At 45.2% G+C, this 27747-nt stretch overlaps 1 protein-coding gene across 1 annotated transcript in view; it reads right to left on the bottom strand.

Annotated features, from left to right (window-relative positions):
- Positions 1 to 27747, bottom strand: part of LOC138249740 (solute carrier organic anion transporter family member 2B1-like) — a 464484-nt gene that overhangs the window by 376734 nt on the left and 60003 nt on the right. The window contains exon 2 of the mRNA XM_069203799.1: positions 6684 to 6795. Within this exon, the coding sequence (XP_069059900.1) occupies positions 6684 to 6761 (78 nt within the window). The 5' untranslated portion in view covers positions 6762 to 6795. The remainder of the gene's footprint in view (positions 1 to 6683; positions 6796 to 27747) is intronic.

Below are 27747 nucleotides of genomic sequence, written 5' to 3'. Positions count from 1 at the left end.
TGCTGTCAGCCAATCAGATATCAGCACGGGGACAGTTGGATCCGCAGAAGATCCATGTCACTGTATATCTATACTTTTTGCCCTTACATTTCACCAAAACTACTGAGCGGATCCGCACCAAATTACAAAAGGCATGATCTGTGTAGCATAATCTAGCTTCGTGTCAAATTTGGTGTAATTTCGTTCACTGGTTAAGGCTGTAGGCGTGTCTAAAGGTCCGATGAGAAAATGAATGGCGAAGTGCATTTTGCGATCCCCTTTTTCTTGACTCCTGTTTGACATATCACCCCAAAACGTTTAAGGCAGAAGCTCTACTTAGCAAAGTACATGTTTTGAAAATTCTGTGAAGATTTATTAATCAGCACCAAAGTTATTAGCAAAACAGAAAATGTTGTTTTGCTTAGAAACTAGGTCCTAACTATGACTACCTAGTGGTGACGGCCACTAGGGGCCAGATGCAGGAAACTGATAGTGACTTGCAAATGGCAAAAATTGCCGTTTGCGACTCGCTAATCGCGTTTCCCTATGCAGAAATGCATATTGAGAGTCGGCACCGACTCGCAATATGCATTTCAGAATCGCAAATAGGAAGGGGTGTCCCCTTCCTATTTGCGATTCGGAGTGGCATGCAATACCATTTGCGACCACATATGCGGTCGCAAATGGTGTCGCAGTTACCATCCACTTCAAGTGGATGGTAACCCACTCGCAAATTGGAAGGGGTCCCCAGGGGACCCCTTCCACTTTGTGAATGGACCCACAAATATTTTTTCAGGGTAGGTAGTGGTCCAAGGGACCACTACCTGCCCTGAAAAAAAAACGAAACTAAAGGTTTCGGATTTTTTTTTAAGTGCAGCTCGTTTTCCTTTAAGGAAAACGGGCTACACTTAAAAAAAAAAAAAAAAAACTGCTTTATTTAAAAGCAGTCACGAACATGGAGGTCTGCTGACTACAGTGCCTAGACTCGCTATGGGCCGCAATTTGCGACCCACCTCATGAATATTGATGAGGTGGGTCATTGCGACCCCATAGCGAGTCGCAGACGGTGTCTGAGACACCGTTCTGCATTGGAAATTGCGACTTGCAATTTGCGAGTCGCTCCGACTCGCAAATTGCAAGTCGCAATTCCCAACTTTGCTACATCTGGCCCTAGGTCATATATATATATATATATATATATATATATATATACATACATTTTTTTTTTCACTGAAAAAAACAAAGTTTACAGGGTCATTATAGATAGGTTCAGAATTTACTCGCACAAAACCTTAAAAATTCAGCAGTTATAGTTGGAGTTATTTCAAATAACTACAATTTGCACCCTAAGGTAACTATAACCTATGCCCTCATAAAGCACAGTTTTCTGATCAATAATTTTATTGCAGATGTTGCAGTGATAATATCAAAGCTGCCATAGCAGGTGTCATCAGTGATATAAAATGAGGGGTAATTAGTTGCGCATGGCGAAGACGCAAGTTATAGTTACCTTAGTGCGCAACTTATAGTTATTTGTAATAACTCTAACTTTAACTGCTGAATCCCTTTCACATTTGTTTTTTTCAGTGAATTTAAATTTTGTTTAGCATGCACAGATGTGAATATAGGCAGCGCAGCGCATGGACTTTGGCCGTGCGCGGCAGGGTTTGGCCACAGGGCCTGGCCCATTAAGTAATTTCTATCTATCTATCTATCTATCTATCTATCTATCTATCTATCTATCTATCTATCTATCTATCTATCTATCTATCTATTACCTTATATTATCTAGTTATAGTTTAGGACCTAATTTCTGTAGAAAAAGCTGTTTTTTGTTTGCCTATATCTTTGGCGCCGCTTGACAAATCTTCACAAACATTTCCAAAACAAATCAACAGTCACGTCAGCTGCTGTCTGGAATGTTTCGGGGTGATCTGTAAAGCAAGGGCAGTGACATTTAGAGCATTTCCAATGTTAATTCCGTTAATTCCCATAGGAAGAACTGAACAGCGATAGCTCCAAAACCACTGTACAGAATTGCACCAAATTTGGCAGCAAGATAGCAATTGGTCCAGAAAGAGCCCTTTTTGCTATTTGGTGTAAATCCTCTCAGTAGGTTCTGAGAAATTCAGGCAAATCCAAATTTGAGTATCTAGGGACGAGAAGGATTCAAGATCCCCCCCAATCTCGTGTTGAGATTTGATTGGTTGACAACACTTCAACAAGAAAAGTGTTGTCAGCCATGTTGGGACTCAGCTTCAGCCGAGTACCACAAAAAAAGTTAAAAATAAACAAAAGGGGCCAGGGTACAGACCCACAAGTGCTAAAAAGCATTTTTTAGAAATGTTTCATTGCGATTCGTGGAGGATCTGCGAATCGGGTGTTTTTTTTTTTTTTTAATGAAGCGTTGGCTCCTGTGCTTCATTTTTTTAAGTCCCTGAGTGGGTCAAATCCCGGGGACAATGTTAATTTCTAATGAGGGGGGCACTTGGCCCATAGCCTTTATTTAAATTATGTGGATGAGGCCCTTTGTCCTTCCCCACAGTTCCGGAGCCCATCACCACTCCGGGGCGATTCATTGAATATGTGCAGGCGGCGCCTAGCTCCCCGCACACTAGGAACCATCACCCCCAGGGCAAAATGCTTTAAATATGTGGGGGAGGCCGGATGGCCTCCCCCACAGCCCCGGGGACCACTTCCTCCCTTAGGCAATTAATTAAATATGTGAAGGGTTGGCCGTGCAGCCACCCAGCGCCCCAGGGACCACCACCCCCTGGGGCAGCATAGAAAGTTGGTGTGGGGGGGGGCAGCTTGGGCTCTCCCTGCAGCCCTGGGGTCCACCACCTGCCCAGGAACAAATAACAAAGAAGGTGCTGGGGGCCCCATGCCCCTGATTCCTTGGTGATCACCACCTCCCCGGGCCAAATGCTAAATAATGTAAAGGGGGTCCATTTCAGAACCCCAATCTCTGGGGACCACCACCTCCCCGGGGCTATCTCCAGGTTGCAGGGGGGGCATGTAGCCCACCTCGAGGAGCCACTGATGGCCCTTAGGACTACCACCCCCAGGGTCGGCTCCTGCTATGTCCTGTGGTCCCCACCCCAAGACATAGCTGTTTGCTGTGGCTTGGCTGCAGCTTCAAAGCTGTAGCCAAGCTACAGCAAACACTTTGGTTTCTGACAGCGGGACCTGTGAAGCAGGTTCCACTGTCAGAAAGCAGAGCTTTCATCTCTGTTCCCTGCAGAGGTGAAAGGTTTGCTTCAGCAACCACAGAGCTACTTCTTAAAGCAGCTCCTTGGTTGCTGAAGCAATGGGACCACAGGGGAGGCCTTGAGGCTTCCCCCATGGTCCCAGATAGCCCGTAAGGGCATTGTATAAAATAAATAATTAAAAAAAACATGTAGGGACTGTGTGGGAGTCCTTGAGGGCTTTCCTGCGGTCCCAGATAGCCCATAAAGGGCAAAAAAGGAAGAAAATAAAAGAATAGCTCAGTGTGAAGGTCAGTGTGATGATGAGCATTGAGGGTTTGAGTCCAGCCGGACTCGTTTCCCTACTTTTTTTAACTACACATGTTTAAGGCTCTTACAGAAAGGTGGTCTTACTCTTTTCGAATTACAAATACATTTTCTTTTTAATTTGTTCAGAAATATCTAATTCGTATCAAAGCCTAAAAAACTCTCTATCTTTGTCCCTCTCACTCTCTCTTTCTCCCGCTCACAAACCCACTCAGACACTTATGTACCCACTGACAGACCCACTCAGACTCTCGTGCACCCACTCACAACCCCATTTAGACCCTCACTCACCCACACATAGACCCACTCAGATAGTTACAGACCCACTCAGGCTCTCACACAGCCCCTCACAGACCCATTGACACCATCATGCACCCACTCACAGACTCGCAGACACACTGATGTACCCACTAAAACACTGATGTACAAACTTTCACATCCAGACAGACACTTTCACAGCCACTCTCACTGCCAGATATAACCCCTCACACCTATTTTCACACCCAGAGAGGTCACGGTCAACTCCTGTCCTCCAAACGCTGTGCACAGCATTGGGTTGGGTGGTGAAGGGGATTTGGCCGCAGGGTCTGGCTGCAGGCCAGGTCTTGCAGGCAACCTCCCCTGTGCATGGTTGAAGGCTGTGCACAGTTGGATGCTTATAGGTGGTTAGCCTCTGTGGCCAACCACTGCCAATCATGGCCAAAGGCGGTGCATGGTGGTGGTTGGATTAATGTATAGTAAAGAAAATTACTATAAGTTAAAACAAAAACATAAAATTCACTGAAAAAACAAAGATGACAGAGACATTATAGTTAGGAAATAGAATTTTAAAAAAACATAGAAATTCCCTTAAAAAAACAAAGGTTAGAGAGACGTTATAGTTAGGCTCACATTTTAAACGTACAAAACCATAGAAAGTCACTAGATATAGTTAGAGTTACCTAAAGTGCCCTAAGGTAATTATTACTTGCGCCCTTGTAATGCACTGGTAATTAAACCACAAAATATGGCACTCATGACATCTTTGATAACATTGTTGATAATGTCAATGAAATATTTGCAGTAACAGTTTTGATGAAAAACTGTGCATGGTGGGGACCACCACCCCAGGACCAGCTCATGCTATGTCCTGGGATGCCCACCTCTGGGACATAACCATTTGCTGTGACTTGACAGGAACTTTGACAGCTCCTGCCAAGTCGGAGCAAACACTCTGGTTCAAGCAAGTGACAGCTGTCAAAAAGACATGTGGGCAGGGAAACAGAGGAAGCAATTGCTCTCACAGACAGGGAGCTGCATGTTTAACATTTCCATGTCTGTGACAGCAATGCCGGTAACCACAGGAGGCGGGAAACCAGCTAGGACTGCAGAGGCATTCAGCCTACCTGCGTGGTCCACAAAAATGGTAACTGGCTTCCCTCAGGGGCACCAAGGACAGATGGCCAGGCCCCTGGTGATGGGGTCCCCAGGATGGATATATAGGCTTGGGGAGGGAAGCTGCGTGGCCCCACTCCCTACCAAAAGAAATTACATGTTGTGGCTGGCCCTGGGGGAGGGGCGTGGTACGGTCCCCTCTCCAGTTATTGAAAGGTGAGATCGGCCCAGCGAGGGGGCTGCGCCCCCACCCATGGAATTGTAGTGGACCCAGGAGATGCGGTCCCAGAGACCAAAATCATCATGGGGAGGGGAGTTATCCATCTCCCGCCCCCACACTGGACATTTACCCAACGAGGTAGCGCTTACTAACTAATCAGTAGAAAGTGCTCCAGTAGCACAGACATTTTGTGGAAACTGTGGACTTGGCGAAGGCAAAGCATGTGTGCTTACTCTGCGATTCCATATTGAAAAGCGATTTGAAATCCTTTCTGGAGGTGAATGCATCTTTCATCTATTGGAGCTCAATCAGACACTCACATACACACATATACCTGCTCACACCCACTCTCACACCCAGACAGACAATCTCACAGTTACTCTCACAACAGAGACACCTTTACATACCTATTCCCACACCTAGGGAGACCGGCCCTACAGCCAACTCCTGTTGCGCATGGCCAAAGTCTGTGCACAGTGTTGGGTTGGGTTGTTAGGGGTTTGGCTGCAGGGCCTGGCCACAAGCCAAAAGTTGTGCATAGCTGTGGTTGATTAACATATAGTAATGAAACCTTCAAAATTCCCCGAAAAAAAAAAATGTTACATGGACTTTATATACTTGCACAAAACCAGGGAAATTCAGCAGTTAGAGTTATTTCAAGCAACTATAACTTGCACTCCGCCATTCATTGCTAATGACCCAGGATATTACAGCACTCATGACAACTTTTATAACATCAAGAAAAATAACAATGAAACATTAGAAGATAAATTATTGAAGAAAAAACAGTGCATGGCAGGGAGCGTGAGTTATAGTTACCTTAGGCCGCGAGTTATAGTTTCTTGAAATAACTCTAACTATAACTGCTGAATTTCTCTGGTTTTGTGCGAATAAATTCAGAACTTAACTATAACATCCCTGTAACCTTTGTTTTTTTAGGTGAGTATATATATATATATATATATATACATATATATATATATATATATAGCTGTATATTATGCAAACATAATATAAATATATATGTATGCAGACACACATAAGATGTATTTGACTTATTTGGGGCCTATTGAGATGGAGACAAACTAGAAGAATATCGTGAAACATATAAATGATAACCTGCCAATGAAAAAATAAACTGAACCCATGATGTGAGTTTGGCCGTTAGGGCTTCAGTAGATTTATCCTGGAGAAAATTAAGATTCCTATCTGCAGGAACCACTAAGGTGTCAGCCAAATCACATACACAGCTGCACATGTTTTATCAAACAGTGAGTTACTGTTTTATTCTAGGTAACCTGAATACGAACTTGGCCCGAGATGTGTAATTTGGTCTTTTTTTCCACCCTTGTGCACAGCAGCCACAATGTTGTTCAACATTGGTAACACATTAACAAAGCGATTAGGTCTCACATGTGAGACCTTTTGGCTTTGTCAGTTGTTGTTCACATAGCATTTTATGCCACATGGTTCAAGTGGAATTTCTCAAGTAAGAAAGTCAAACATTGCTAAACAATTATCATGCAGATTTCTGTTTTATTGCTGTTCCCCGGCACACAGCCCATAACATGCCTGTCTTTCATTATTTGTCTTACCTTTATACTGGAAAAGGGGTTCTTGAAGAATGCTTTTCTTCCTTGATCTGCACACTTCTTTGGTATTGTGGCTGCCATATTGCTGGAAGTATACTTTAATTAACTGGATAGTCTAAAAAATAAAATATGATATTAAACCAGAGAGTCCCACAAGAATGCTAGGTTGGTCTTTTCAATACTTTTCAATACTGTTTAACAATTAAACGTTTGGAAATAAACACCGGTTGCTTAATGGGTACAAACTTTTATAATTAGACCCAGGCTTGCATTAGTGGACATTCTCCAAAAGGCCTAGTAGGATGAGGGCTGTTTTTACAGCTAGTGGGGGCCAGTTTTGACACTGGAAGTGGGGCTGGCTGGCCACGTTTCCTGCACTCACTGTGCTCTCTTGCTATATGCAATACAGGACTGGTTTGACAAAACTTGCTAGAGCTGCTTTTGGTTCTCAGTCCAGCCCTGTTTATAAAATGTTCAGGGGTGTAGCTTCAAGGTGCATGTTTGGGGTGTTACACCCCCTATAAAATGTATTTTGTAGAAAATGGATGGGAACAAGTTGTAGGAAAGTACCATCTTGCCTGGCATGTTACCCCCATATTTCACTGTATATATGTTGTTTTAGCCTATGTGTCACCGGGACCCTGCCAAGCAGGACCCCAGTACTCTAAAGTATGTGCCCTGTATGTGTTCCCTGTGTGATGCCTAACTGTCTCACTGAGGCTCTGCTAAACAGAACCTCAGTTGTTATGCTCTCTCTGCTTTCCAAATTTGTCACTAACAGGCTAGTGACCATTTTTACCAATTCACATTGGCCTACTGGTACACCCACATAATTCCCTTGTATATGGTACTGAGGTACCCAGGGTATTGGGGTTCCAGGAGATCCCTATGGGCTGCAGCATTTCTTTTGCCACCCATAGGGAGCTCTGACAATTCTTACACAAGCCTGCCACTGCAGCCTGCGTGAAATAACGTCCACGTTATTTCACAGCCATTTACCACTGCACATAAGTAACTTATAAGTCACCTATATGTCTAACCTTCACCTGGTGAAGGTTGGGTGCAAAGTCACGTAGTGTGTGGGCACCCTGGCACGAGCCAAGGTGCCCCCACATTGTTCAGGGCAAATTCCCCGGACTTTGTGAGTGCGGGGACACCATTACACGCGTGCACTATATATAGGTCACTTCCTATGTATAGCTTCACAATGGTAACTCCGAACATGGCCATGTAACATGTCTAAGATCATGGAATTGTCACCCCAATACCATTCTGGTATTGGGGGAACAATTCCATAATCCCCAGGGTCTCTAGCACAGAACCCAGGTACTGCCAAACTGCCTTTCCGGGGTTTCCACTGCAGCTGCTGCTGCTGCCAACCCCTCAGACAGGTTTCTGCCCTCCTGGGGTCCAGGCAGCCCTGACCCAGGAAGGCAGAATAAAGGATTTCCTCTGAGAGAGGGTGTTACACCCTCTCCCTTTGGAAATAGGTGTGAAGGGCTGGGGAGGAGTAGCCTACCCCAGCCTCTGGAAATGCTTTGATGGGCACAGATGGTGCCCATCTCTGCATAAGCCAGTCTACACCGGTTCAGGGATCCCCCAGCCCCGCTCTGGCGCAAAACTGAACAAAGGAAATGGGAGTGACCACTCCCCTGACTAGTACCTCCCAGGGGAGGTGACCAGAGCTCCTCCAGTGTGTCCCAGACCTCTGCCATCTTGGAAACAGAGGTGTTGGGGGCACACTGGACTGCTCTGAGTGGTCAATGCCAGCAGGTGACGTCAGAGGCTCCTTCTGATAGGCTCTTACCTCTCTTGGTAGCCAGTCCTCCCTCCTTTTCTGGCTATTTAGGGTCTCTGCTTTGGGGAGTTCTTCAGATAACGAATGCAAGAGCTCACCAGAGTTCCTCTGCATCTCCCTCTTCACCTTCTACCAAGGATCAACCGCTGACTGCTCCAGGACGCCTGCAAAACTGCAACAAAGTAGCAAGACGACTACCAGCAACATTGTAGCGCCTAATCCTGCCGGCTTTCTCGACTGTTTCCTGGTGGTGCATGCTCTGGGGGTAGCCTGCCTTCACCCTGCACCAGAAGCTCAGAAGAAATCTCCCGTGGGTCAATGGAATCTTCCCCCTGCTAACGCAGGCACCAAAAGACTGCAACACTGGTCCTCTAGGTCCCCTCTCACCCCAACGAGCGTGGTCCCTGCAACACAGCAACTCTGTCTAAGTGACTCCCACAGTCCAGTGACTCTTCAGTCCAAGTTTGGTGGAGGTAAGTCCAAAGCTGTGTACTGCGTGATTTGCAGCTGCTCCGGCTCCTGTGCACTCTTGCAGGATTTCCTTCATGCACATCCTAGCCTGGGTCCCCAGCCCGCCGTCCTGCAGTGCACAACCTTCTGAGTTGTCCTTCCGACGTCGTGGGACTCCCTTTTGTAACTTCGCATGGACTCCGTTTCACTCTTCTTCCCAAGTGCCTGTTGGGGTACTTCTGCGGGTGCTGCCTGCTTCTGTGAGGGCTCTCTGAGTTGCTGAGTGCCCCCTCTGTCTCCTCCTCCAAAAGGCGACATCCTGGTCCTTCCTGGTCTTCAGCAGCACCCAAAAACCTCTACTGCGACCCTTGCAGCTAGCAAGGCTTGTTAGCGGTCTTTCTGCGTGGGAACATCTCTGCAAGCTTCATTGCGATGTGGGACATCAGTCTTCCGAAGGTGAAGTCCCTAGCCCTCTTCTTTCTTGCAGAACTCCAAGCTTCTTCCAACCGGTGGCAGCTTCCTTGCACCTTCATCTGGGGTTTCCTGGGCTCCTGCCCCCCCCGGACAGTGTCGCCACTATTGGACTTGGTCCCCTTGTCTTACAGGTACTCAGGTCCAGAAATCCGTTGTCAGTGCACTGCTGGTGTTTGTTCTTCCTGCAGAATCCCCCTATCACGACTTCTGTGCTCTCTGGGGGTAGTAGGTGTACTTTACTCCTACTTTTCAGGGTCTTGGGGTGGGGTATTTTATTAACCCTCACTGTTTGGGGTTCATTCATGGTTTGCATTCCACTTTTGGAGTATATGGTTTGTGTTGCCCCTATACCTATGTGCTCCTATTGCAACCTATTGTAATTCTACACTGTTTGCATTACTTTTCTTGCTCTTAGTTACCTTATTTGGGTTTGTGTACATATAACTTGTGTATAGTACTTACCTTCTTACTGAGGGTACTCACTGAGATACTTTTGGCATATTGTCATAAAAATAAAGTACCTTTATTTTTAGTAACTCTGGGTATTGTGTTTTCTTATGATATTGTGCATATGATATAAGTGGTATAGTAGGAGCTTTGCATGTCTCCTAGTTCAGCCTAAGCTTCTTTGCCATAGCTACCTTCTATCAGTCTAAGCTGCTAGAAACACCTCTTCTACACTAATAAGGGATAACTGGACCTGGCACAAGGTGTAAGTACCTCTGGTACCCACTACAAGCCAGGCCAGCCTCCTACACAAGTGGTTTCAGTCAGGTATAATGAAGTGTCTGTTGGATTTCACCTAGGAATTTTACATGCCCACACTGACCATCACACACATTCTCTCTCTCTCACTTTCTCTCTCGCTCTGTTTTGAAGGCATAAAAATCCAATTTGTTAGTTAGAAAAATATTGTGTTTTTAGTGCCCCTAACAATACACCCTCCTTTTTCTTTTCACTGCCCTTTAAGCCCCCCCTCATGTCATGCTGCTCATATAATGTGTTTTCACATGATATCCCAGCATGATGTTTGGGAAATCTGAAGCTTACACCCCTCCTATCCTAGTGAACCAGCTACGCCCCTGAAAGTGGATCAAGAAGGGGTCAAAGTACAATACCAGTTTTCGTGATTTACTGATGAACAACTGAGTAATGTACTAAATGGTGAGGTTGTGTAAACAAGGCATAACGGCACTGGTTAATAACAAAATATAAGACAAAGGAGTATCATTCATGAAAACAGAAAGTGTTTGTCTGGGTAATATTACTGCACAGTGGCCTCAGGAAATGTAGGGAGAGTTCATTCAGCCACCACTTTGTCTTCCTTGTTCAGTGAATGTTGGTGACCTCAACCACTGCAGAGTTATGGGTATTTGCCCAGGGAGCTGCCTGGGAGGACGCACATTTGATGGGGGTCACTTTTGTTGCTGGTAGAGGGGTGGGACAGCCATGTATCCTGCCTGCAGTGATTAGGGTTTCAAAAATAAACAATACAAACAGTTTTAAAGTGATTCAAAATCATTTGTTTCTGTTCATCCAAACCCGTAAGATTCAACTCTGAGCAGGCCAAACATTCTCCTGTGCCTGCCCTGCACCACATCTTGGTCGGCCTGAACTTGTGACTTTGTCCTGATGCAGTGCAACCAGATACCCTTTTGCAACTACTGACATCTAAAGCTTTAAAATTGAATATCTCCATTTCTACTGATTGCCTTTTTGGGGATGCATCAGAATGACGCAGCCCTGCAACAAACAGCCATTTGCAGTGGCAGGATCTGCCTTAATGGCGGTTCCTGTCAATGCATTATAAATGACTGCCTGCTTGGCAGTCATTTACAGATTTGATAGGTGATCCCTTTGACAATGGGACAGAGTAAATTACTCCATCTGAGTGGGGGAACGAGGAGCCAACTGCCAAATTATAAATTAGGCCCTTAGCAATTCTTCAGCTGACCATGAATTAGTCTAGAGGCAGTGCATTCACACCTAAGTAATCTGCATACTACTGGCCTTTCTACCAATTCAAGCACGGGAATGATGAAATTAAATGTGATTAGTGGTCATGTTAGTTGGTAGATTGGGATTAGCGAGCCAAAGTAGAGCCAGGCACACGATTATGAGCTTCTTTATCAAAAGAAATGCATGAACAACATTAAGAGTAGCAGGGAAGAACAGTTCCCCAAATGTTCCATGTCTTTCTGTATATTAGCAGAAACAATTGGTGTGAACCCTGAAGCATCCTGATGGGTGGTTTCAGAGCAATACAGTACATAATCTATTTGGCACCATCAAGTCCTATCAATGACCGAGTTGGGGGGTAGGTTCCTGCAATATCAACTTGCAGTACTTACATAATGAGCATGGGACCACCCAGGACAACCGTTAGCAGGTCATTAGACTCCTTTCACAGCGGGTACGCTGCAGGACTGGAGGATTCCACAGAACATCTGTGGTTCATCCTGTAGTGTGCACTGCTAGAAGGCACATATTAAATATGCACTACATTCAAAAGTGAAACAAACATACTCTGACCTACCATCTTTGATGCAAAAGAAAGCACAGCTCTGATCCTCATGTGTCAAACACACTTGTTCAATGGTCACACATCTTCAACCAGTAGCACAAAATTGAAAATGTTCTCTTCATTATGATGTCAACATGGCATTCTTCATCATTTTATCATTTTGACTCCCTTAAAACAAGCTTACAGTTTCAATTTTTCCAGAAGTGATAGATTTTGGTTGATTCAAAATACAAATATAATCAAAGAAATTCATGATAGTCCAATTAATACCCATTGAAACCTACAACAGGAGATTTCCAGTAGCATTCCTCCTCCTCCTTATAGTCAGGTGAACTGTCCACAAGGCAGGTTACCCACATACAAAAGAACAATTATCCATATGCACATTTAGATTTTCTTTATTTGTATATAGTTTTCTCAAGTGTTTTCTTCCTGTCCAGAAATCTGAGTCCCCACGCCCTCATGAAACATATGTATGTCTGTTTTTGTGTTGGCGGGATTTTGATTTACAATCCCACACTGCAAAAACTGCTTATTCACACCCTTTTTGGCATTCTTTTTATTTTTTTAAGCATTTATTTCTATAGTTTTTATTAGTGATTTTATATCACGCAGACTCTGGCATTTTTTTTTAAGGCATGGGAGATACAGCGTATTTGGTGTGAAGATTTGTAGCTGCAGTGAAATACAACTTAGTGATTGGTATTTGCATTTCAAATTAGCCACCCTGACAAAGTCATAGAGTTAATCCCATTGACGAAACACGTGTTTTGGCTGAAAATTGGCTACAACCTATGATTGGCTGGAAATTTACTGTAAGATAATGTTGCAGTACCTGTTGATCCTTGAAAGAAATGGAACTGGCTGGGAATAAAAACATCTTTGAGAAGATATAAACTGTTCAAGAACATTTGTGGAAGTGCCCTAAAAATGTATCTGTGATTTGCCAGTCTTCGGATTGGAGTAGGGGAAGTGGGGTGTATATTCCCATTTAGGTGCACCACTTATTGTAAACATATTATATGGAGAATGGTGTATTATCTGTGAGCACTGGTCATCTGTAAAACACCAAGAGATTGTATAAAGAGAGGAGTGAGTACAAGCACCTTAGCACTGATTAGCAATGGTAAAGGTTACAGTCCTAAGGCCAACAAAAATGAGAATACCAAAAAAATTGAGGAGGAAGGCAAAATGTTTTGAGGGAAGACTACTATACAGCTGTCAAGTCTAACAGAGTTATCAGTGCATTATGATGCAGAGTTTTTTTTAAGTGTGCTTTCTGCAATTTGGTTTATTTGAGCAGAATAGGGGCCATTTTGATGGATGTGGAAATTTTGTTTCACATCCTAGGTTCATAGATGTAGAAGGTCATTTGAGTAAAGTTTTCTTTTTTGCACTTCTTCATCTCCAGTCTTAAATTGTCCTAGCTGTGGGTGTGACAGTCAGAAAGGCAGAGGTGCCTGATGTGGTGTCTTTGTAGATAATGCAGCTGGCTTTGGAGATGGTGTGAGCATGTAAGTGGAAACAGGAGTTCCATCAGGGTGTACTTACTGACTCATACCTCTTCAGGCCCTTGATGAGCTGTGATGCAGCATGTAAGATGTATTCAAGGAGGGCAGTCTGAAATCTAGAAGTATGTGGAGCATGGCATTGCCACAATCCAGATGCACAAGAGCATGAACAGCACCTCTGAAGTCATATTCTGGGAGGAATGGTTAATTTTCTTTAGCCAAGTAAACTGGTACCTGGCTGTCTTGATTTGCTTGGCGACGTGTTCTTTGAAGGTAGGATGGGTTATCCAAGCTGAATCAAAGGTACTTGGCATTGTGTGAAAATTGGGGTTCAAATCTGTCCCAGTTTAATTTCTTGAGGCAAATTTAAACTAGGTTTCGCATCTTCTTCTTGGCAAATAGAAGAATACTGTTTTGATAGGATAATGCGTCAGGACAGTGCTGGATATCCTGGTCTGGGTGAGGTGCATGCAGTGTTTGAGTTAAGGGATGTCTGGAGCAGAGGTCTTATTTATATATTAGTGCTTCCATGTAGAGGCATTGAAGGCAACAAGGAGGTTCATCAATATGAGGAGGGAGTAGCAATCTTAATCTTTGGTCAGGAGGGCACCCTTCTTTGGTGTGTAAGTTGGATGTCTTTGTGATATCTGAAACCACATTTGTAGTAATGGAGCAGATGGTTGGTACAGATGTGTTCTTAGAGTTGTGCAAAACCTGCTTTTTCAGTGTTCTTGCTGATTAATGGTAGGTGCATTATGGCCCAGTAGTTGGTGATGTCATCAGGGATGGTGTGGGCTTTTCAGTAGTAGGAGGGTTTAGCATGTCTTGAACCCTTCAGGTGAGAGTCCTTAAGTGAGGGAAGCCTTGGTGATGGTAAGTAGAGGTGAATGAGCTTCTCCAGAGAAAGCTTCAATGAAGGACAAGAATAACGCATCATCTTCAGAGTTGTAGCACCTCTTCAGAGCCACTGATTTTTTTAGCCACTTTATTTAAATATTGTACTGTAAATTGATTATTTTGCATCTTTCATTCCAAAATGATCTCACAAAAAGAATTGCAAAGCTTCTTCGATGGGGGATGTGGCCAGACGCAAATGTTGCAAGACATGGCTTTGTGGGCTTCTGCTCACGATTCCCCATCAGTTCCCGTCTCCCATCCTGTTGGACCCTGGGAGCCCCAAAGCCATTGCCAGATCAGCTGGTCCTAGCCTGCATGGTGTGGGGCTGCATTGGGTGCCTGGAGCACACTGTGTGGCATGGGAGGGAGCCGGCCACTGCCCGGGTGGTGGAATTTGCCAGATTCAAAATGACGCCTGCCTGGGACTAGACTGCCTACCGTCATGCCAGGCATGGCGGGCAGCCTGAGAGGTGGTTGCTGGGGCTGAGAACTTGGGCCCAGAGGTGAGCGAGTGCCCCCAGGGGGGCTGCTGCTTGTGGTGGAGACACCTGCTGTGTCTGCTGTAGAGGAAAGGACAGCGGGTGGAGCAGCAGTTGGGCCCTATGCCTCTGGGCGCCACAGGAACTTCCGATCTGGAGGCCTACTGCATGAAAGAAGAGGTTCCGAGGTACAATCTAAAGATTTCCAGCCCTGATTAAACTGGGGAATCCCAGGTTGCTGCAGGGGGAACCCCTGCAATGAAAAGACTCTGGTGGGGACCTGGATCAGGCTCCCTTGCCCTCCGCAGTGCCAGTAAACCAAAGGCCTGGTCGGGCTGGGAGGTCTGAAGAGACTTCCGCAGCAGGGCACCCCTGGATGGGCCACAGCTGCCCGCTTAGTGTGACATGAGCGCCACCCACCCTACACCAACCTACATATCCTGCGGAGGGGGTGCTGAGGATCTGTGCACCATCACTACCAACAGCGAAGCTGCAACACACAGACACCCAGGGGAGAACCTGGATCGGGCCCCCACCCTTTGCGATAGCAGTACACCAGAGGGCCCAGACTGGCTTGAAGGACCAGAGGGACTGCTGCAGCATCTATGCAGGGTCTCAGGAAGGTTGCGGTTGCCCGCTTGTTGCTGCACAAATGCCACACACCCCACATAGCCCATGGAGGGGGCCCTGAGGATGTTGGCCACGCCCAAAGAACATCATCACTGCCACCGGTGAGGCCCTGAACACATATAATCGGATGGGGAGTGGGGCCTGATTGTCCACCAGCCCCGAGGAGTGATCAGAACTCTGGGCCCTGCAAAGACACAGGAGCAGAGGACTAGCTCCATTCCCTCTGAAAAAAGCAGAGTCACCGGGTGGGCCGGAACTCAGAGGTATTACCATTGGCAAAGGAGCACACATGCTGAGACCTATCCTTAGAGGTGGGGCCTTGGACGGAGGAACTGTAGTGAGGAGAGCATGGCAGTAGTGGGGAGGGGGTCTTGGATCCCCCCCCACTGGGTGTTGCTTACTGCTGGGCCCTGTTTCTGTGATGTGTTGGGCAGCTTGTGGACCCTGATTCCCTGTGAAACTCACTCACACTGGATCACACTGGATGCCCGGACAGAGAGCAAGCCCAAAAGAGGTGTGTTGCTGCAGACCCAGATTTGTGTGCTGATTGCCTGGGGACGTCACCTGGGAGGGCCCCCTATGCCACACACAACTGGCAGCTAATCTAAGTCCAGTCAACAAACTAAATAGCTGCATAGATGTGAAAGGCCACCAAGAAGAAGGACCGGGACACTAGGTCCCAGGGTGCAATGACACTGTTTGCTGAGCCGGGAAGACCACTCCAGGAGGGGTCACTGCCCCTAATGGTTATGGGGCCCACATTACAAGACATCTTTGAGGCCTCTCAAGAGGCACTCGAAACCAAGACAGATGTCCTGGGAGCGGACCTCAGTCTCCTGAAAGATGACCACAGAAGACTAGCAGAGAGGGTCATAAAAGCAGAGCGGCTGGTGGCCGACATCCCCCAGACCTGTGAGGATGCAGGAATGTCTCACTACCCTAGAACCAAGATCCACGCTCTAGAGTCTAGAGCAGAGGACAGCGAACATAGGCCATGCAGGAACAATATCCGCATTATTGGGTTTCCAGAGCATATTGAAGACACAAAGGCCCTCATTACGAGCCTGGCGGTCTGTGACCGCCAGGCTCGCGGTTGGCGGGAGCACCGCCGACAGCCCGGCGGTGCCCCGCAGGGCATTCTGACCGCTGCGCTTTGGCCGCGGTCAGTGCAGGAAAACCGGCGGTCTCCCGCCGGTTTTCCGCTGCCCGTTGGAATCCTCCAAGGCGGCGCAGCTTGCTGCGCCGCCTTGGGGATTCTGACACCCCCTACCGCCATCCTGTTCCTGGCGGTTCGCCCGCCAGGAACAGGATGGCGGTAGGGGGTGTCGCGGGGCCCCTGGGGGCCCCTGCAGTGCCCATGCCAATGGCATGGGCACTGCAGGGGCCCCCATAAGAGGGCCCCGCTTGTATTTCACTGTCTGCATAGCAGACAGTGAAATACGCGACGGGTGCAGTAGCACCCGTCGCACCTTCCCACTCCGCCGGCTCGATTACGAGCCGGCTTCATCGTGGGAAGGTTGTTTTCCCCTGGGCTGGCGGGCGGCCTTTCGGCGGCCGCCCGCCAGCCCAGGGGAAAACTTGGAATACCCTCCGCAGTCTCTGGACTGCGGAGTGGTATTTCTGCCGTGCAACATTAGCGGGCGGCCTCCGCCGCCCGTCAATGTTGGAATGGGGGCCAAAGTTAGTTGCATTCCTGGAGAAATGGCTGTGGGAGGAGGTGGTGCCAGAGGGCCTAGCCTCCTTCTACTCTCTTGAGAGAGAAAACATCCAGGTCACCTCTGCCTGGGATACCTCCGAGACCTGTGGTTGCTCGGCTACTACATTATGGGGATCAAGATCACATTTTGGCAAAGGCCAGAGATAAAGGAGACATAAAAAGGGTTAACTGCAAAATTATCATCTTCCCCAACTTCACAAAATAAATCCAAAACCAACGGACATCATTCATGGAAGCCAAGAAACAGCTCTAGGCCCAGGGTCTACAGTATGCGATGTTGTTCCCAGCCAAGCTGAGAGTAATCACAACTCAAGGAGTGCAATTCTTTCTGACCCCTCAAGAGGCATGGGACTGGCTGGAAGCCCATCCACAGGATGCACCGAGCAGCCATAACACCAGACACACACCACAGTGCCGTAAATGAAGAAGACTGGACAAATGGTTGCGACAAGGAGAACCGTCTGATGCAGAGGTACAAAGGGAGCACTGGAGACAATAACAGTGTTGAGTAGAGATTATTGAGGATTCAACAGCCACAACTGACTCAGTGTCAGAAACATCAAGTGAACACTTGCTTGTCATAACCCCATGGTGGCAGATGAACTCATTTAAAGCCTAGAACACCCTAATCCTATATGACAAGTGGGGGGCTGTATGCTCACGGTGAATAATGGTCGACTACAGCTGGGCACTTCAACTTATAGGGCTCCCATGGGGCCCATCAGCATTATAGTACAAGTATATTGGCTGTATGGGGGAGACAGCACAAGCAAAGGAGTGCACCGGCCAGTCCATACCCTCTCTCCCACAGGTTGCGTTAGCATCTGGGCATACAAGAACAAATGAGTGTTGGTTCTTTAAATGTTTGGATGAATTGAGTTGTACTGCTTGTCCTGGTAAGTGGGAGTTGGGAAGTTCATGTTTTTGTTAAAGTGGAGTTGTATATACAACGGGCATATTTATAATGCCCTAGAGCCATCTTCTGCCACATTAACGTCATCATTTTTTATGTTAATGTGGCCCAACGAGGCTGAAATCCCTGCGCTGTATTTACAGAGTGGCGCAGTGCATGCATTGCACCACTCTGTCACCCTTTGCACTACATTATGCCTGCACCATCTATGAGATTTCCTTGTGCCCTTTTTACGGCACTTTTAACGCCTGCTCAAGAGCAGGCATTAAAACGGGGCTCCATTCTTTCGAATGGGCCCCTGTGTACTCTACAGGAGTAGCGCCAACATTTTGGTGCTATTCCTGCAAAGTACATCAATAGTGTCATGAGAAATTACGCTATTGCCCGTACCCTGCGCCATGGTGTGCCGTATTTTAAATAAAGAGCACACATGGTGGAGGTAGGGGGGTGCTAAGGGGAGCAGGGAAAGTGGCGCTGCACTCAGTGCAGTGACACTTTCCATAAATGTGCCCCAACGTGTCTTATCACTGGAAACCATGCCTGCAAAGTTTGGAGGGACCCTACTGAGGTGAAGACTAGCCCTATTGCAACCACACAACAATTACTCAACTCACTCCAAATAGCTAACCCCTTGGTATATAAAGTAATAATAAGGAAGATTAGGGGGATGAAGTTGATGGCTAAGTCTCATAAAGTATTTTCAGACCTCACTAGGTAGGGTGTCCAGATTGCCCTCCTTTTAGGAGACACACCTAGATTCTAAGCAGAGACTAGCATTAAAACGTAGATGGAGGGGCCAAACCTGTTACTCAACTTACTCTGCCTACGCTAGAGGGGCCCTCATATAGATAAAACTGGGGATCCCATTCCAACACTTCAGGGCTCTCATAGACCCAATGGGCTGCTATGTGATAATCTCTGGGAAATTCGATGGACGGGATCACACTGTGGGGAGCAATTATGGCCCTAATATTGATGAATCAGATTCCCTGACTACCTTGTCAAATCCCTTGGCTCTGCAGTTAGCAGGATCCATTCTCTTGGGAGAAGACTTTAACTGCATTACGGACCCAGCCTTAGATAGGTGGCTCCGCCCCCCCATGGGATTCATCAGCAAACCAAAGCGATAAAGCCTTCTCAGCTTCGCAACTGGAGTGGTGACTCTTTGACTCATGGGGGCCCATCACCTAAGAGAAAGAGATTACTCATTCTTCTCCCCCATACATGACCTACACGTATGCCTCAACACTTTTTTGTGCTCAGAGGATGTGCACGAGCTAGTACAGATTTCTGCATATTGAACTAGAACTATATCAGACCACAACCCCTACTGATGGATTTTCAATGGAGTCAACCTTGACCTCCCATTTCCACGTGGATGCTTAGACCTGAATTATTGGAAGACCAGGGCTTCCATGATACAAAAGGCTCTGCCATAACGTCTTACTTTGAGAATAATGAGGGGTCCACTGCCTCTTTATTAATGAAGTGGGAGGCTTTCAAGGCAGCGATCAGGGGGCAATGTATTTCAGAAACTACAGGAGTCCAGAGGACATTGCTGCATGATATTACGAAGGCAGAAACAGAGTTGAGAACAAATGGATGGCGCAGACTGGATGACCCAAGCCTCCAGACTGAGTTACTGGAGGCCAAAGAGAAAGTGGCAAGGGAGTTTGAAAGATTATGGTGTTATGACTATAAGAACTACATGGTCCGTACCATGCAGAGGGAGACCGTGGAGGGGGGGTCTCTCCTGGTGTGGCTAGCAAATCTGGCTAAGAGAGGGTAAGTAATGGAAGAGCTGAAATTGTCCCAAAACTGCAGAACATACCAACAAGCTGGCATGAATCAGAACTGTTAATGCTATTATTCATAATTATACAGCAGTAAAGCCACGGCATCAACGGCAGGCATGCAAGAGTTCCTGTCACAGTTGACATACTGGCTCTCCCGCCTCAGGACACCGAGGCCTTGGGGCAAGATATCATGCTCCCGGAGATCCAAGCAGTCTGGATGGCCTCCCCATTACATTTTATTGGGCTTATGTTGAGGGCCCTTGGTGCCCTTTATAGAGAAGCTAAAGATTGAGGTTCCCTCCCCCAGTCCTCTCGAAAAGCCCTCATTATTCCCCTCTTAAAATTGGGAAAACTGGTTTTGAACATGACAGCTTATCCTCCCCTTTCGATGCTGAGTATGGGTTATAAAATACTCAGCAGGATCTTAGCTATCCACCTGCTCCGACACATGCCTTCCCTTGACCATCGGTATCAGGCAGGGTTTATACCAGGCTACAATACGGCTGTCAATATACGTAGACTATTCTCAATTCTGGAGGCAACCACCTTTGATAAGAACAGCGCAGCAATCTTTGCTGTAGATTTTGAAGAATCCTTTTGTTAGAAATGGGGTCTCTGGTTGGCAGTCAGTTTTCACTCTGTCCAAGCAGGGACCCTCGCTCTTGTCAGGGTGATGGAGATATACACCTAGGATAAGCCTTGCTCACCCCCTTGGTAGCTTGGCACAAGCAGTCAGGCTTATCTCATAAGCAATGTGTAAAGTATTTGTACCAACGCACACAGTAATACAGTGAAAACACTACAAAATGGACACTACACCAGTTTAGAAAAATAGGTAATATTTATCTAAATCAAGCAAGACCAAAACGACAAAAATCCAACATATGCCAGTCAAGATACGAATTTTCAAAAGAATAAGAGTCTTACTCAGTAGGAAACAATGGAAACTTTGATGTTACACAAAGTACCAGGTTTGAATAAAAAATAGAGACGTATGGGTGAGCGTGTGTCGGAAAAGTCAGCAATTCGTTGATTGCATACTCGCAAGTGAGGCCATGGGTCGTTTCTTCTCCGGTCAGGTTGGCGATGCGTAATTTTTCTCTCCCACAAAAAAGAGATGCATAGATTTCCAGACGAGCACCTCGGATCTGCGTATGCTTGCATTGATTCTTGATACCCAGCGATGATGCAGTCGAAATCCGGTTGCACGGTGTCAGAAAATCATGCTGCATGGGATTTGTGTTGTTATCAGCAGCAAAAGCTGGTGTTTTGTTGTTTCTCCAGCTGCGATGCATCAATTTACCAGCCGTGATGCAGGTAGGTTGTCGGTTTCAGCCGTGAAGCGGGTGGCGCTTCGTTTTTCAGCTGCCTTGCAGGTGGTGCGTCGAAAAGTTCCCCGCAAGGTGTCCTGTGAGTGGATTTCAGTCCTTGTTCTGCCATCTTCACCTTTCAAGGGCCCAGGGACTGGATGGGGCACAACCTGGCAGGGCAGAAGTCTCAGCAGGGAGTCCAGGTTTCTGGCAGAGGAAGTGTTTGATGGCCCTGAGACTTCCAAATAGAAGGCAAGCTCAGTCCAAGCCCTTGGAGAGTCTTCTAAATCAGGAATGCACAACAAAGTCCAGTTTTTGTCCCCTTTCAGAGGCAGAAGCAGCATCTGCAGGATAACCCAACAAAGTAGAGCCACAGGCAGGGGCAGCACTTCTCCTCAGCACTTCTGCTCATCTACTTGGCAGAGGTTCCTCTTGAAACAAAAAGTGATCTTGAATAAAATCTATAGTCTGGTGTTTTGGGTCCACTATTTATACCCCTTTCTGCCTTTGAATTAGGCAAACTTCAAAGGAAAGTCTCTGTTGTTTACAGGATCCTGCCTTGGCCTGGCTCCAGACTCACACCAGGGGGGTGGAGACTGCATTGTGTGAGGGCAGGCACAGCCCATTCAGGTGTAAGTGCCACTGCTCCCTCCACTCTGGCCCAGATGGCTGATCAGGATATGCAGGCTACACCCAGCTCCCTTTGTGTCACTGTCTAGAGGGAACTCATAACAGCCCAACTGTCAGACTGACCCAGACATGGAATACACAAACAAGCAGAGTCATAGAATGGTTTAAGCAGGAAAATGCCCACTTTGTAAATGTGGCATTTTCAAACTGACAATTTGAAAAACAACTTTACCAAAAGATGTATTTTTAAATTGTGAGTTCAGGGACACCAAACTCCACATTTCTTTCTGCTCCCAAAGGGAATCTACACTTTAATGATATTTAAAGGCAGCCCCCATGTTAACCTATGAGAGAGATAGGCCTTGCAACAGTGAAAGCTGACTTTAGCAGTATTTCACTGTTAGGACATGTAAAACCCACCAGTACATGTCCCACCTTTAACATACACTGCACCCTTCCCATGGGGCTACTTAGGGCCTACCTTAGGGGTGCCTTACATGTAGAAAAAGGGGAGGGATAGGCCTAGCAAGTAGGTACACTTGCCATGTCGAACTGACAGTTTAAAATTGTACACAGACACTGAAGTGGCAGGTCTGAGCCATGTTTACAGAGCTACTAATGTGGGTGGCACAACCAGTGCTGCAGGCTCGCTAGTAGCATTTGATTTACAGGCCCTGAGCACCTCTAGTACACTTTACTATGGACTTACTAGTAAATAAAATGTACCAATCATGGAAAAGCCAATCAAACATACAATTTCACATAGGGAGCACTTGCACTTTAGCACTAGTCACCAGTAGTAACGTGCTCCGAGTAACAAAAACTGCAAAAATAGAGTTCAGCACACATCAACAACCTTGGAAGTAGAGGCAAAAAGTTAGGGTAGACCACACCCAGGATGCCAAGTCTAACACCGTTGATAGCTTAGAATGGGAACATCTCTACAAAGTATTATGCTGCTTTGGGCTAGGAGAGGACTTTGTTGCCTGGACCCAGTAGCTTTATATAGTACAGCGGACGAGAGTCCACACAGGCAGGACCACCTCTGAGAGTTATGTAGTGGAAAGGAGAAAACTGCAGGGCTGCCTGTTATCACCCCTCCTTTTTGCCCTTGCCATAGAGCCTCTTGCCTGCCATGCCTGCAGGGGCGAGGCTTATGCAGTGTTATACGCCGGGGATCATGAGCAAAATATTGCACTGTACACTGATGACCTCCTCCTTGTTCCTAGAGGACACAGATGGAACTCTGAGAGGGATGAGGAATTTGCTGAACCGCTTTGGTTTTCTTTCAGGACTCAGTAAATTGGCAAAGGTCTAGGCTATTCCCTACAGAGGATAAACAGGGTGGCCTCATCTGATATTGGCACTCTGCAATGAAAACCACATTACATCTCCTAATTGGGAGTGCACGTCTACCATGACTCCCTGGACCTTCTGGAGAGAAAGGTGAGACAGACTTTGTGGGGACTTCACAGTAGTTTGACCTTTTGGAGCTCACTAACCTTATCTGTAGTGGCCTAGGGAGCTCTATTGAAAACGATAGCCTTGCCCTGTCTTCTCTATTTCTTCATCACTATCCCGCTGTGGATCCCTGGAGCGTTTTTCAGTGAACTGAATTCTTTGGTTACTGGCTTTTAGTGGGGCTCGGGTTGACAAAGAGTATTTGGTAGCACTTATTAAATGTACTAGGGTAATCCAATGTTATTTCACGGGAGAGTTAGGCCTTGCAGTTGTAAAAATTGAACTTTGGAGTTTTTCACTCCCAGAATATATAAATCTTAAATGTCAATGTCTACCTTTTTAAATACATTGTACCTTACCCTATGGGCTGTTTAGGGCCTACCTTACAGGTGACATATGTATTAAAAAGGAAAGGGAAGGTTTAGGCTTGGCAAGGTGTTATTTTGCCAAGTCAAATTGTCATTTTTAAACTGCCCATAAGTTGAAATAGCAGATCTGAGAAATGTTTGTGGGGGCTACTTCAGTGGGAGACATAATAAGTACTGCAAGCCAACCATTTGCATATAATGCATTCATGCTACACCACTTTAAAATGGACTTACAGGAAAGGAAAATGTGCCAGTTGGTTTAATCCAATTTTACCATGTTTAGGGGAGTGAGCACAAGCACTTTAGCACTGGTTAGAAGTGGTAAAGTGCACATAGTCCGGAAGCCAACAAAAAATACAATTTCAGCATATTAGAAGTGCAGGCAAAATGTTTGTGGGAAGACCACCCTAAGGGTGACAGATCTTAAAATCGTAAGGAAATGGTCTTGTATCTCTGTCTCAAGAGCTTCTGGATGTGCTAATAAAAATGAAACAATACAAACAATGAGAAGCAAAGAATTGAATGGTGACCTGAAAAAGGAGAAAAAGTAAAACTAAAGGGCCGGGCCACCAACTCTGCCATGGAATCACACTCACTTTCAGGCTGATGTGCAGATCTCATAAGGTAAAATGCCATCATTCACATGGCAATAGAGCTAATGGCTGATGTGTGCTGCCCTATTGCGCTATGGTGTATGCTGTCATGGGTAAATGAACTGAAGAGACCAAAGGTAGAAGCAGACTGACCCATATCCCCTCTATATATATATATGCACTTTTTATGTTTTTCAGTATAAGAAGCTGGCAGACAACTAAACCTGCCAGGCCCTCCCATGAGGGTCTAGCTAAAATGATTGTAGTGCAAATCTTCAACATCAGTGTTTGTGCAAACTGATAACAAAGACAAAAGTGCATGCCTACTTGAGTAATCGCTGGGATTTTATGTCACACAATTATATAGTGTAATAACAGTGTACTCTTAAAAGGCAAATGCTTCTCGCAATAAATATGGCAAGCTCCCTACCTTTGTCAAATGTTTCATAATAAATAAATCAGTCTCAGATCTAAATCTTCTAACATAGCCTTTCCTTATGAGCCAATAAAGCCTACACCCTTTATCACCAGCTTTTCACCATAACCTAATCAGGCCTTCTTTACTAAGCACTTGCTTTTCCACAAGCCAACTATCAGGGATACAGTTACACAACTAGAAATATACACATTATTAAAGTCGGTCAAATAATATGCATTCCTTTCTAAAAGAGCTTATCAATTATTTTCACTGTGAAATTTGGTAGACCCACAGTTTCGGACGATGTAACCAATAACAAATCCTTTGACTACTACAGTAATATATATTCCATGTAAAAACAACTCCTGTCTATAGCCTTAACACAATAAAATAAAAATAGACCATTGCAGGCCTATCGATTTTACCAAATGCTTTTCACAATAAATATGTTGGACATTTTGCTTTGATCATGACGTTTCATAAGACACAGATGAGACCTAGAGTATTCAATCTAACTGTTCACAGTGAACTGATCAGGGCAATCACCTTTACTACTGCTGTGCCCCCTACATTACTGAGCATACACATTCACACAAGGCAGTCATCAAGTACACAGGCATATAATTACTAAAATACATAAAAGTGCAGATAGCAAAACAGCGTACAAATGATTGTGAGTGTAGAGGGTATCATAGTGGTTGGACACTACCAAAGAACGACTCCACAGCTTGTTTGGAATGCTATAATTTCAGATTTATTAAAATAGTTCAGTAATAGAGGCAAGTCCACCAGCCACCATCCAAGCTGTCCTGCTCCATTCACCAATTGCCGAAACCCTCAGCTCATGTTCTAGAGCCAGAATCCCAAATGCAGCTAGGGACATAGCATAGGTATTGATAGCGCCTCCAATCCTTTCCTTAATAAATTACTCATTTTGGACACGCTGGAGGTCGGTGAACCTTTTGACCGAGTTGAGCTCTCGTCATCCAAAATTAGTCGGATCCCTCAAATCAATCATCAATAACCATTTATAATCAATTACCAATACTCAATTAGTAATCAAACAACACATTAGGAATCAATAACAATCAGTAATTTGACACACCATGACCTTTCAGTCATGAATAACCACACCTGTTTATTAAAAGTTAATGAGTTTATTTCCCTATATTAACAAAGTTAGCACAATATAAGTAAGTCTCAAAATCAAATGGTATACATATACGAACATTACTAGCTGTCCATAGCGACGGAAGAAACGCAATCTACACAAAATCTGGATTATAATGCACTCGGTTATAACAATGCAAATCACTAATATAAGTAACTGAATTTGACTAATTGCATACATCGGTCAGCATAACAAGATTTCAATTCAACATGGTGCAGCAAATGAATACCTCAACTAACCTCTAATTAGCATTGGCATGTGGGACTTCATGCAAAACAAATTTAGTCAACATAAATTTAGAAAACTTCTAGCTTGGGCTCTGTCAAAATAAGCAGTTGGTACCTAAGAAGGAAAACACAATGCATAATACAATTATCCTTTCATAATTACCAAATACAATCAGCATTCAAGGTAAGTCTTCGTCCTTTAGGTACTGGTTCGATCAGCATGGGGCAGATTTCAAAGGGGCAAAGTTAAAGGAAGTTTCCTTGCGGCAGCAAGGAAAATGGGGCAAAGGTTACTGCATAGACAAGATGGGGCAAAATTAAAGTTAAAGTCTCTAGGGTGAGAATTCTTAAAGTCTCTTTCTCTGTGACAGAGAAAAGGCATCAAAGTGTCATTTAAAATGGCATCTTGAATCTGGCTTCAAAATGGCATCAAAGAAAATGGCTGACTTCTCTTTGTCCGGTGGGTTTAAGTAAGAAACGTTCCAAATTCTTCAGGGTCTTCCATTGGAGGGTTCATAGGGTGGCTTCCTTTTGACCAATGGATAGTGTCTTTCTCTTAGTACTCATTTATGCATAAGGTATCCTTGGAGTTTTGGAACACAAGTAGCAAAAAGTTTGCCAATTATTTCTGTATCAGTGTCTTTATTGTCTGCACCTGCAGAAACTGACCTTGCTTCAAAGGGGATGAAACTTGCCTAGCACGAAACCTTGAGATAAGTGTATTAGTCATTTCTACTGGAAAAATACAGCCTTAAAGTTAAAATACATTTTGTTAATACAAGTGAAAACCACGCAGTTAAATTTGAGATCAGGCAACTAGGCCAAATCCTCTGCTAAATTTAAATTAAGAATAAACAGTTTCAACAAGAAAATCATGGAATACATCTGCAATTATGACGGATTACTACGTTGTCAATTCTTCATGATTAATTAAGCTTGTTTATAATAATGGCGAACTATCTCGTGGGCACATTTTCACACATACATTATTTTTCTTTGCTAAAATCACACTACCTTATACGATTATGTTACATGATAAATGAATATTTGTTAGTCTTTCTTTTTCTGCTTCATCAGTATACAAGTGCATTCTAAATACAGGTAAGTGTATATATCAAAAATGAACATCTGCGATGCTCAATATATGTATTCATACAAATATTTATATATATATATATATATATATATATATACATACACATATATATATATATATATATGTATATGTATGCACTGAAAGAAACAAAGGTTACAGGGACGTTATTGGTGCGTTCTAACTTTACTCATCAAAAACCAATGAAATTCAGCAGTTATACTTATAGTTATTTCAAGTAACTATAACCACCCAACTCTGTGCCACGCACAATCGAATGGTCTGTCTCTCTGGTTGTGAGAATAGGTGTGAGAGGGTGTCGCTGGGTGTGAGAGTGTCTGTCTGGGTGTGACAGTGGGTGCATGAGGGTCTGAGTGGTTCTGTGAGGGGATGTGTGACCTGAGTGGGTCTGTGAGTGGGTGCGTTGTGTCTGACTGGGTCTCTGGGTGGATGTATAAGTCTCTGAGTGGGTCTGTGAGTGGGAGTCTGAGTTTCTGAACCGGTGCATGAGGGTCAGTGCATCTCCCTCTGGGTGCGTGAGAGTCTGTCTGGGTCTGTGAGTGGGTGTGTGAGACTATGAGTGGGTCTGTGAGTGGGTGACTGGGTA

This window comes from Pleurodeles waltl, chromosome 8 (assembly GCF_031143425.1).
Source record: "Pleurodeles waltl isolate 20211129_DDA chromosome 8, aPleWal1.hap1.20221129, whole genome shotgun sequence".
NCBI lineage: Eukaryota > Metazoa > Chordata > Amphibia > Caudata > Salamandridae > Pleurodeles > Pleurodeles waltl.
Note: the sequence above shows the minus strand (reverse complement) of the source record. Positions and strands in the feature narration are given on the sequence as shown.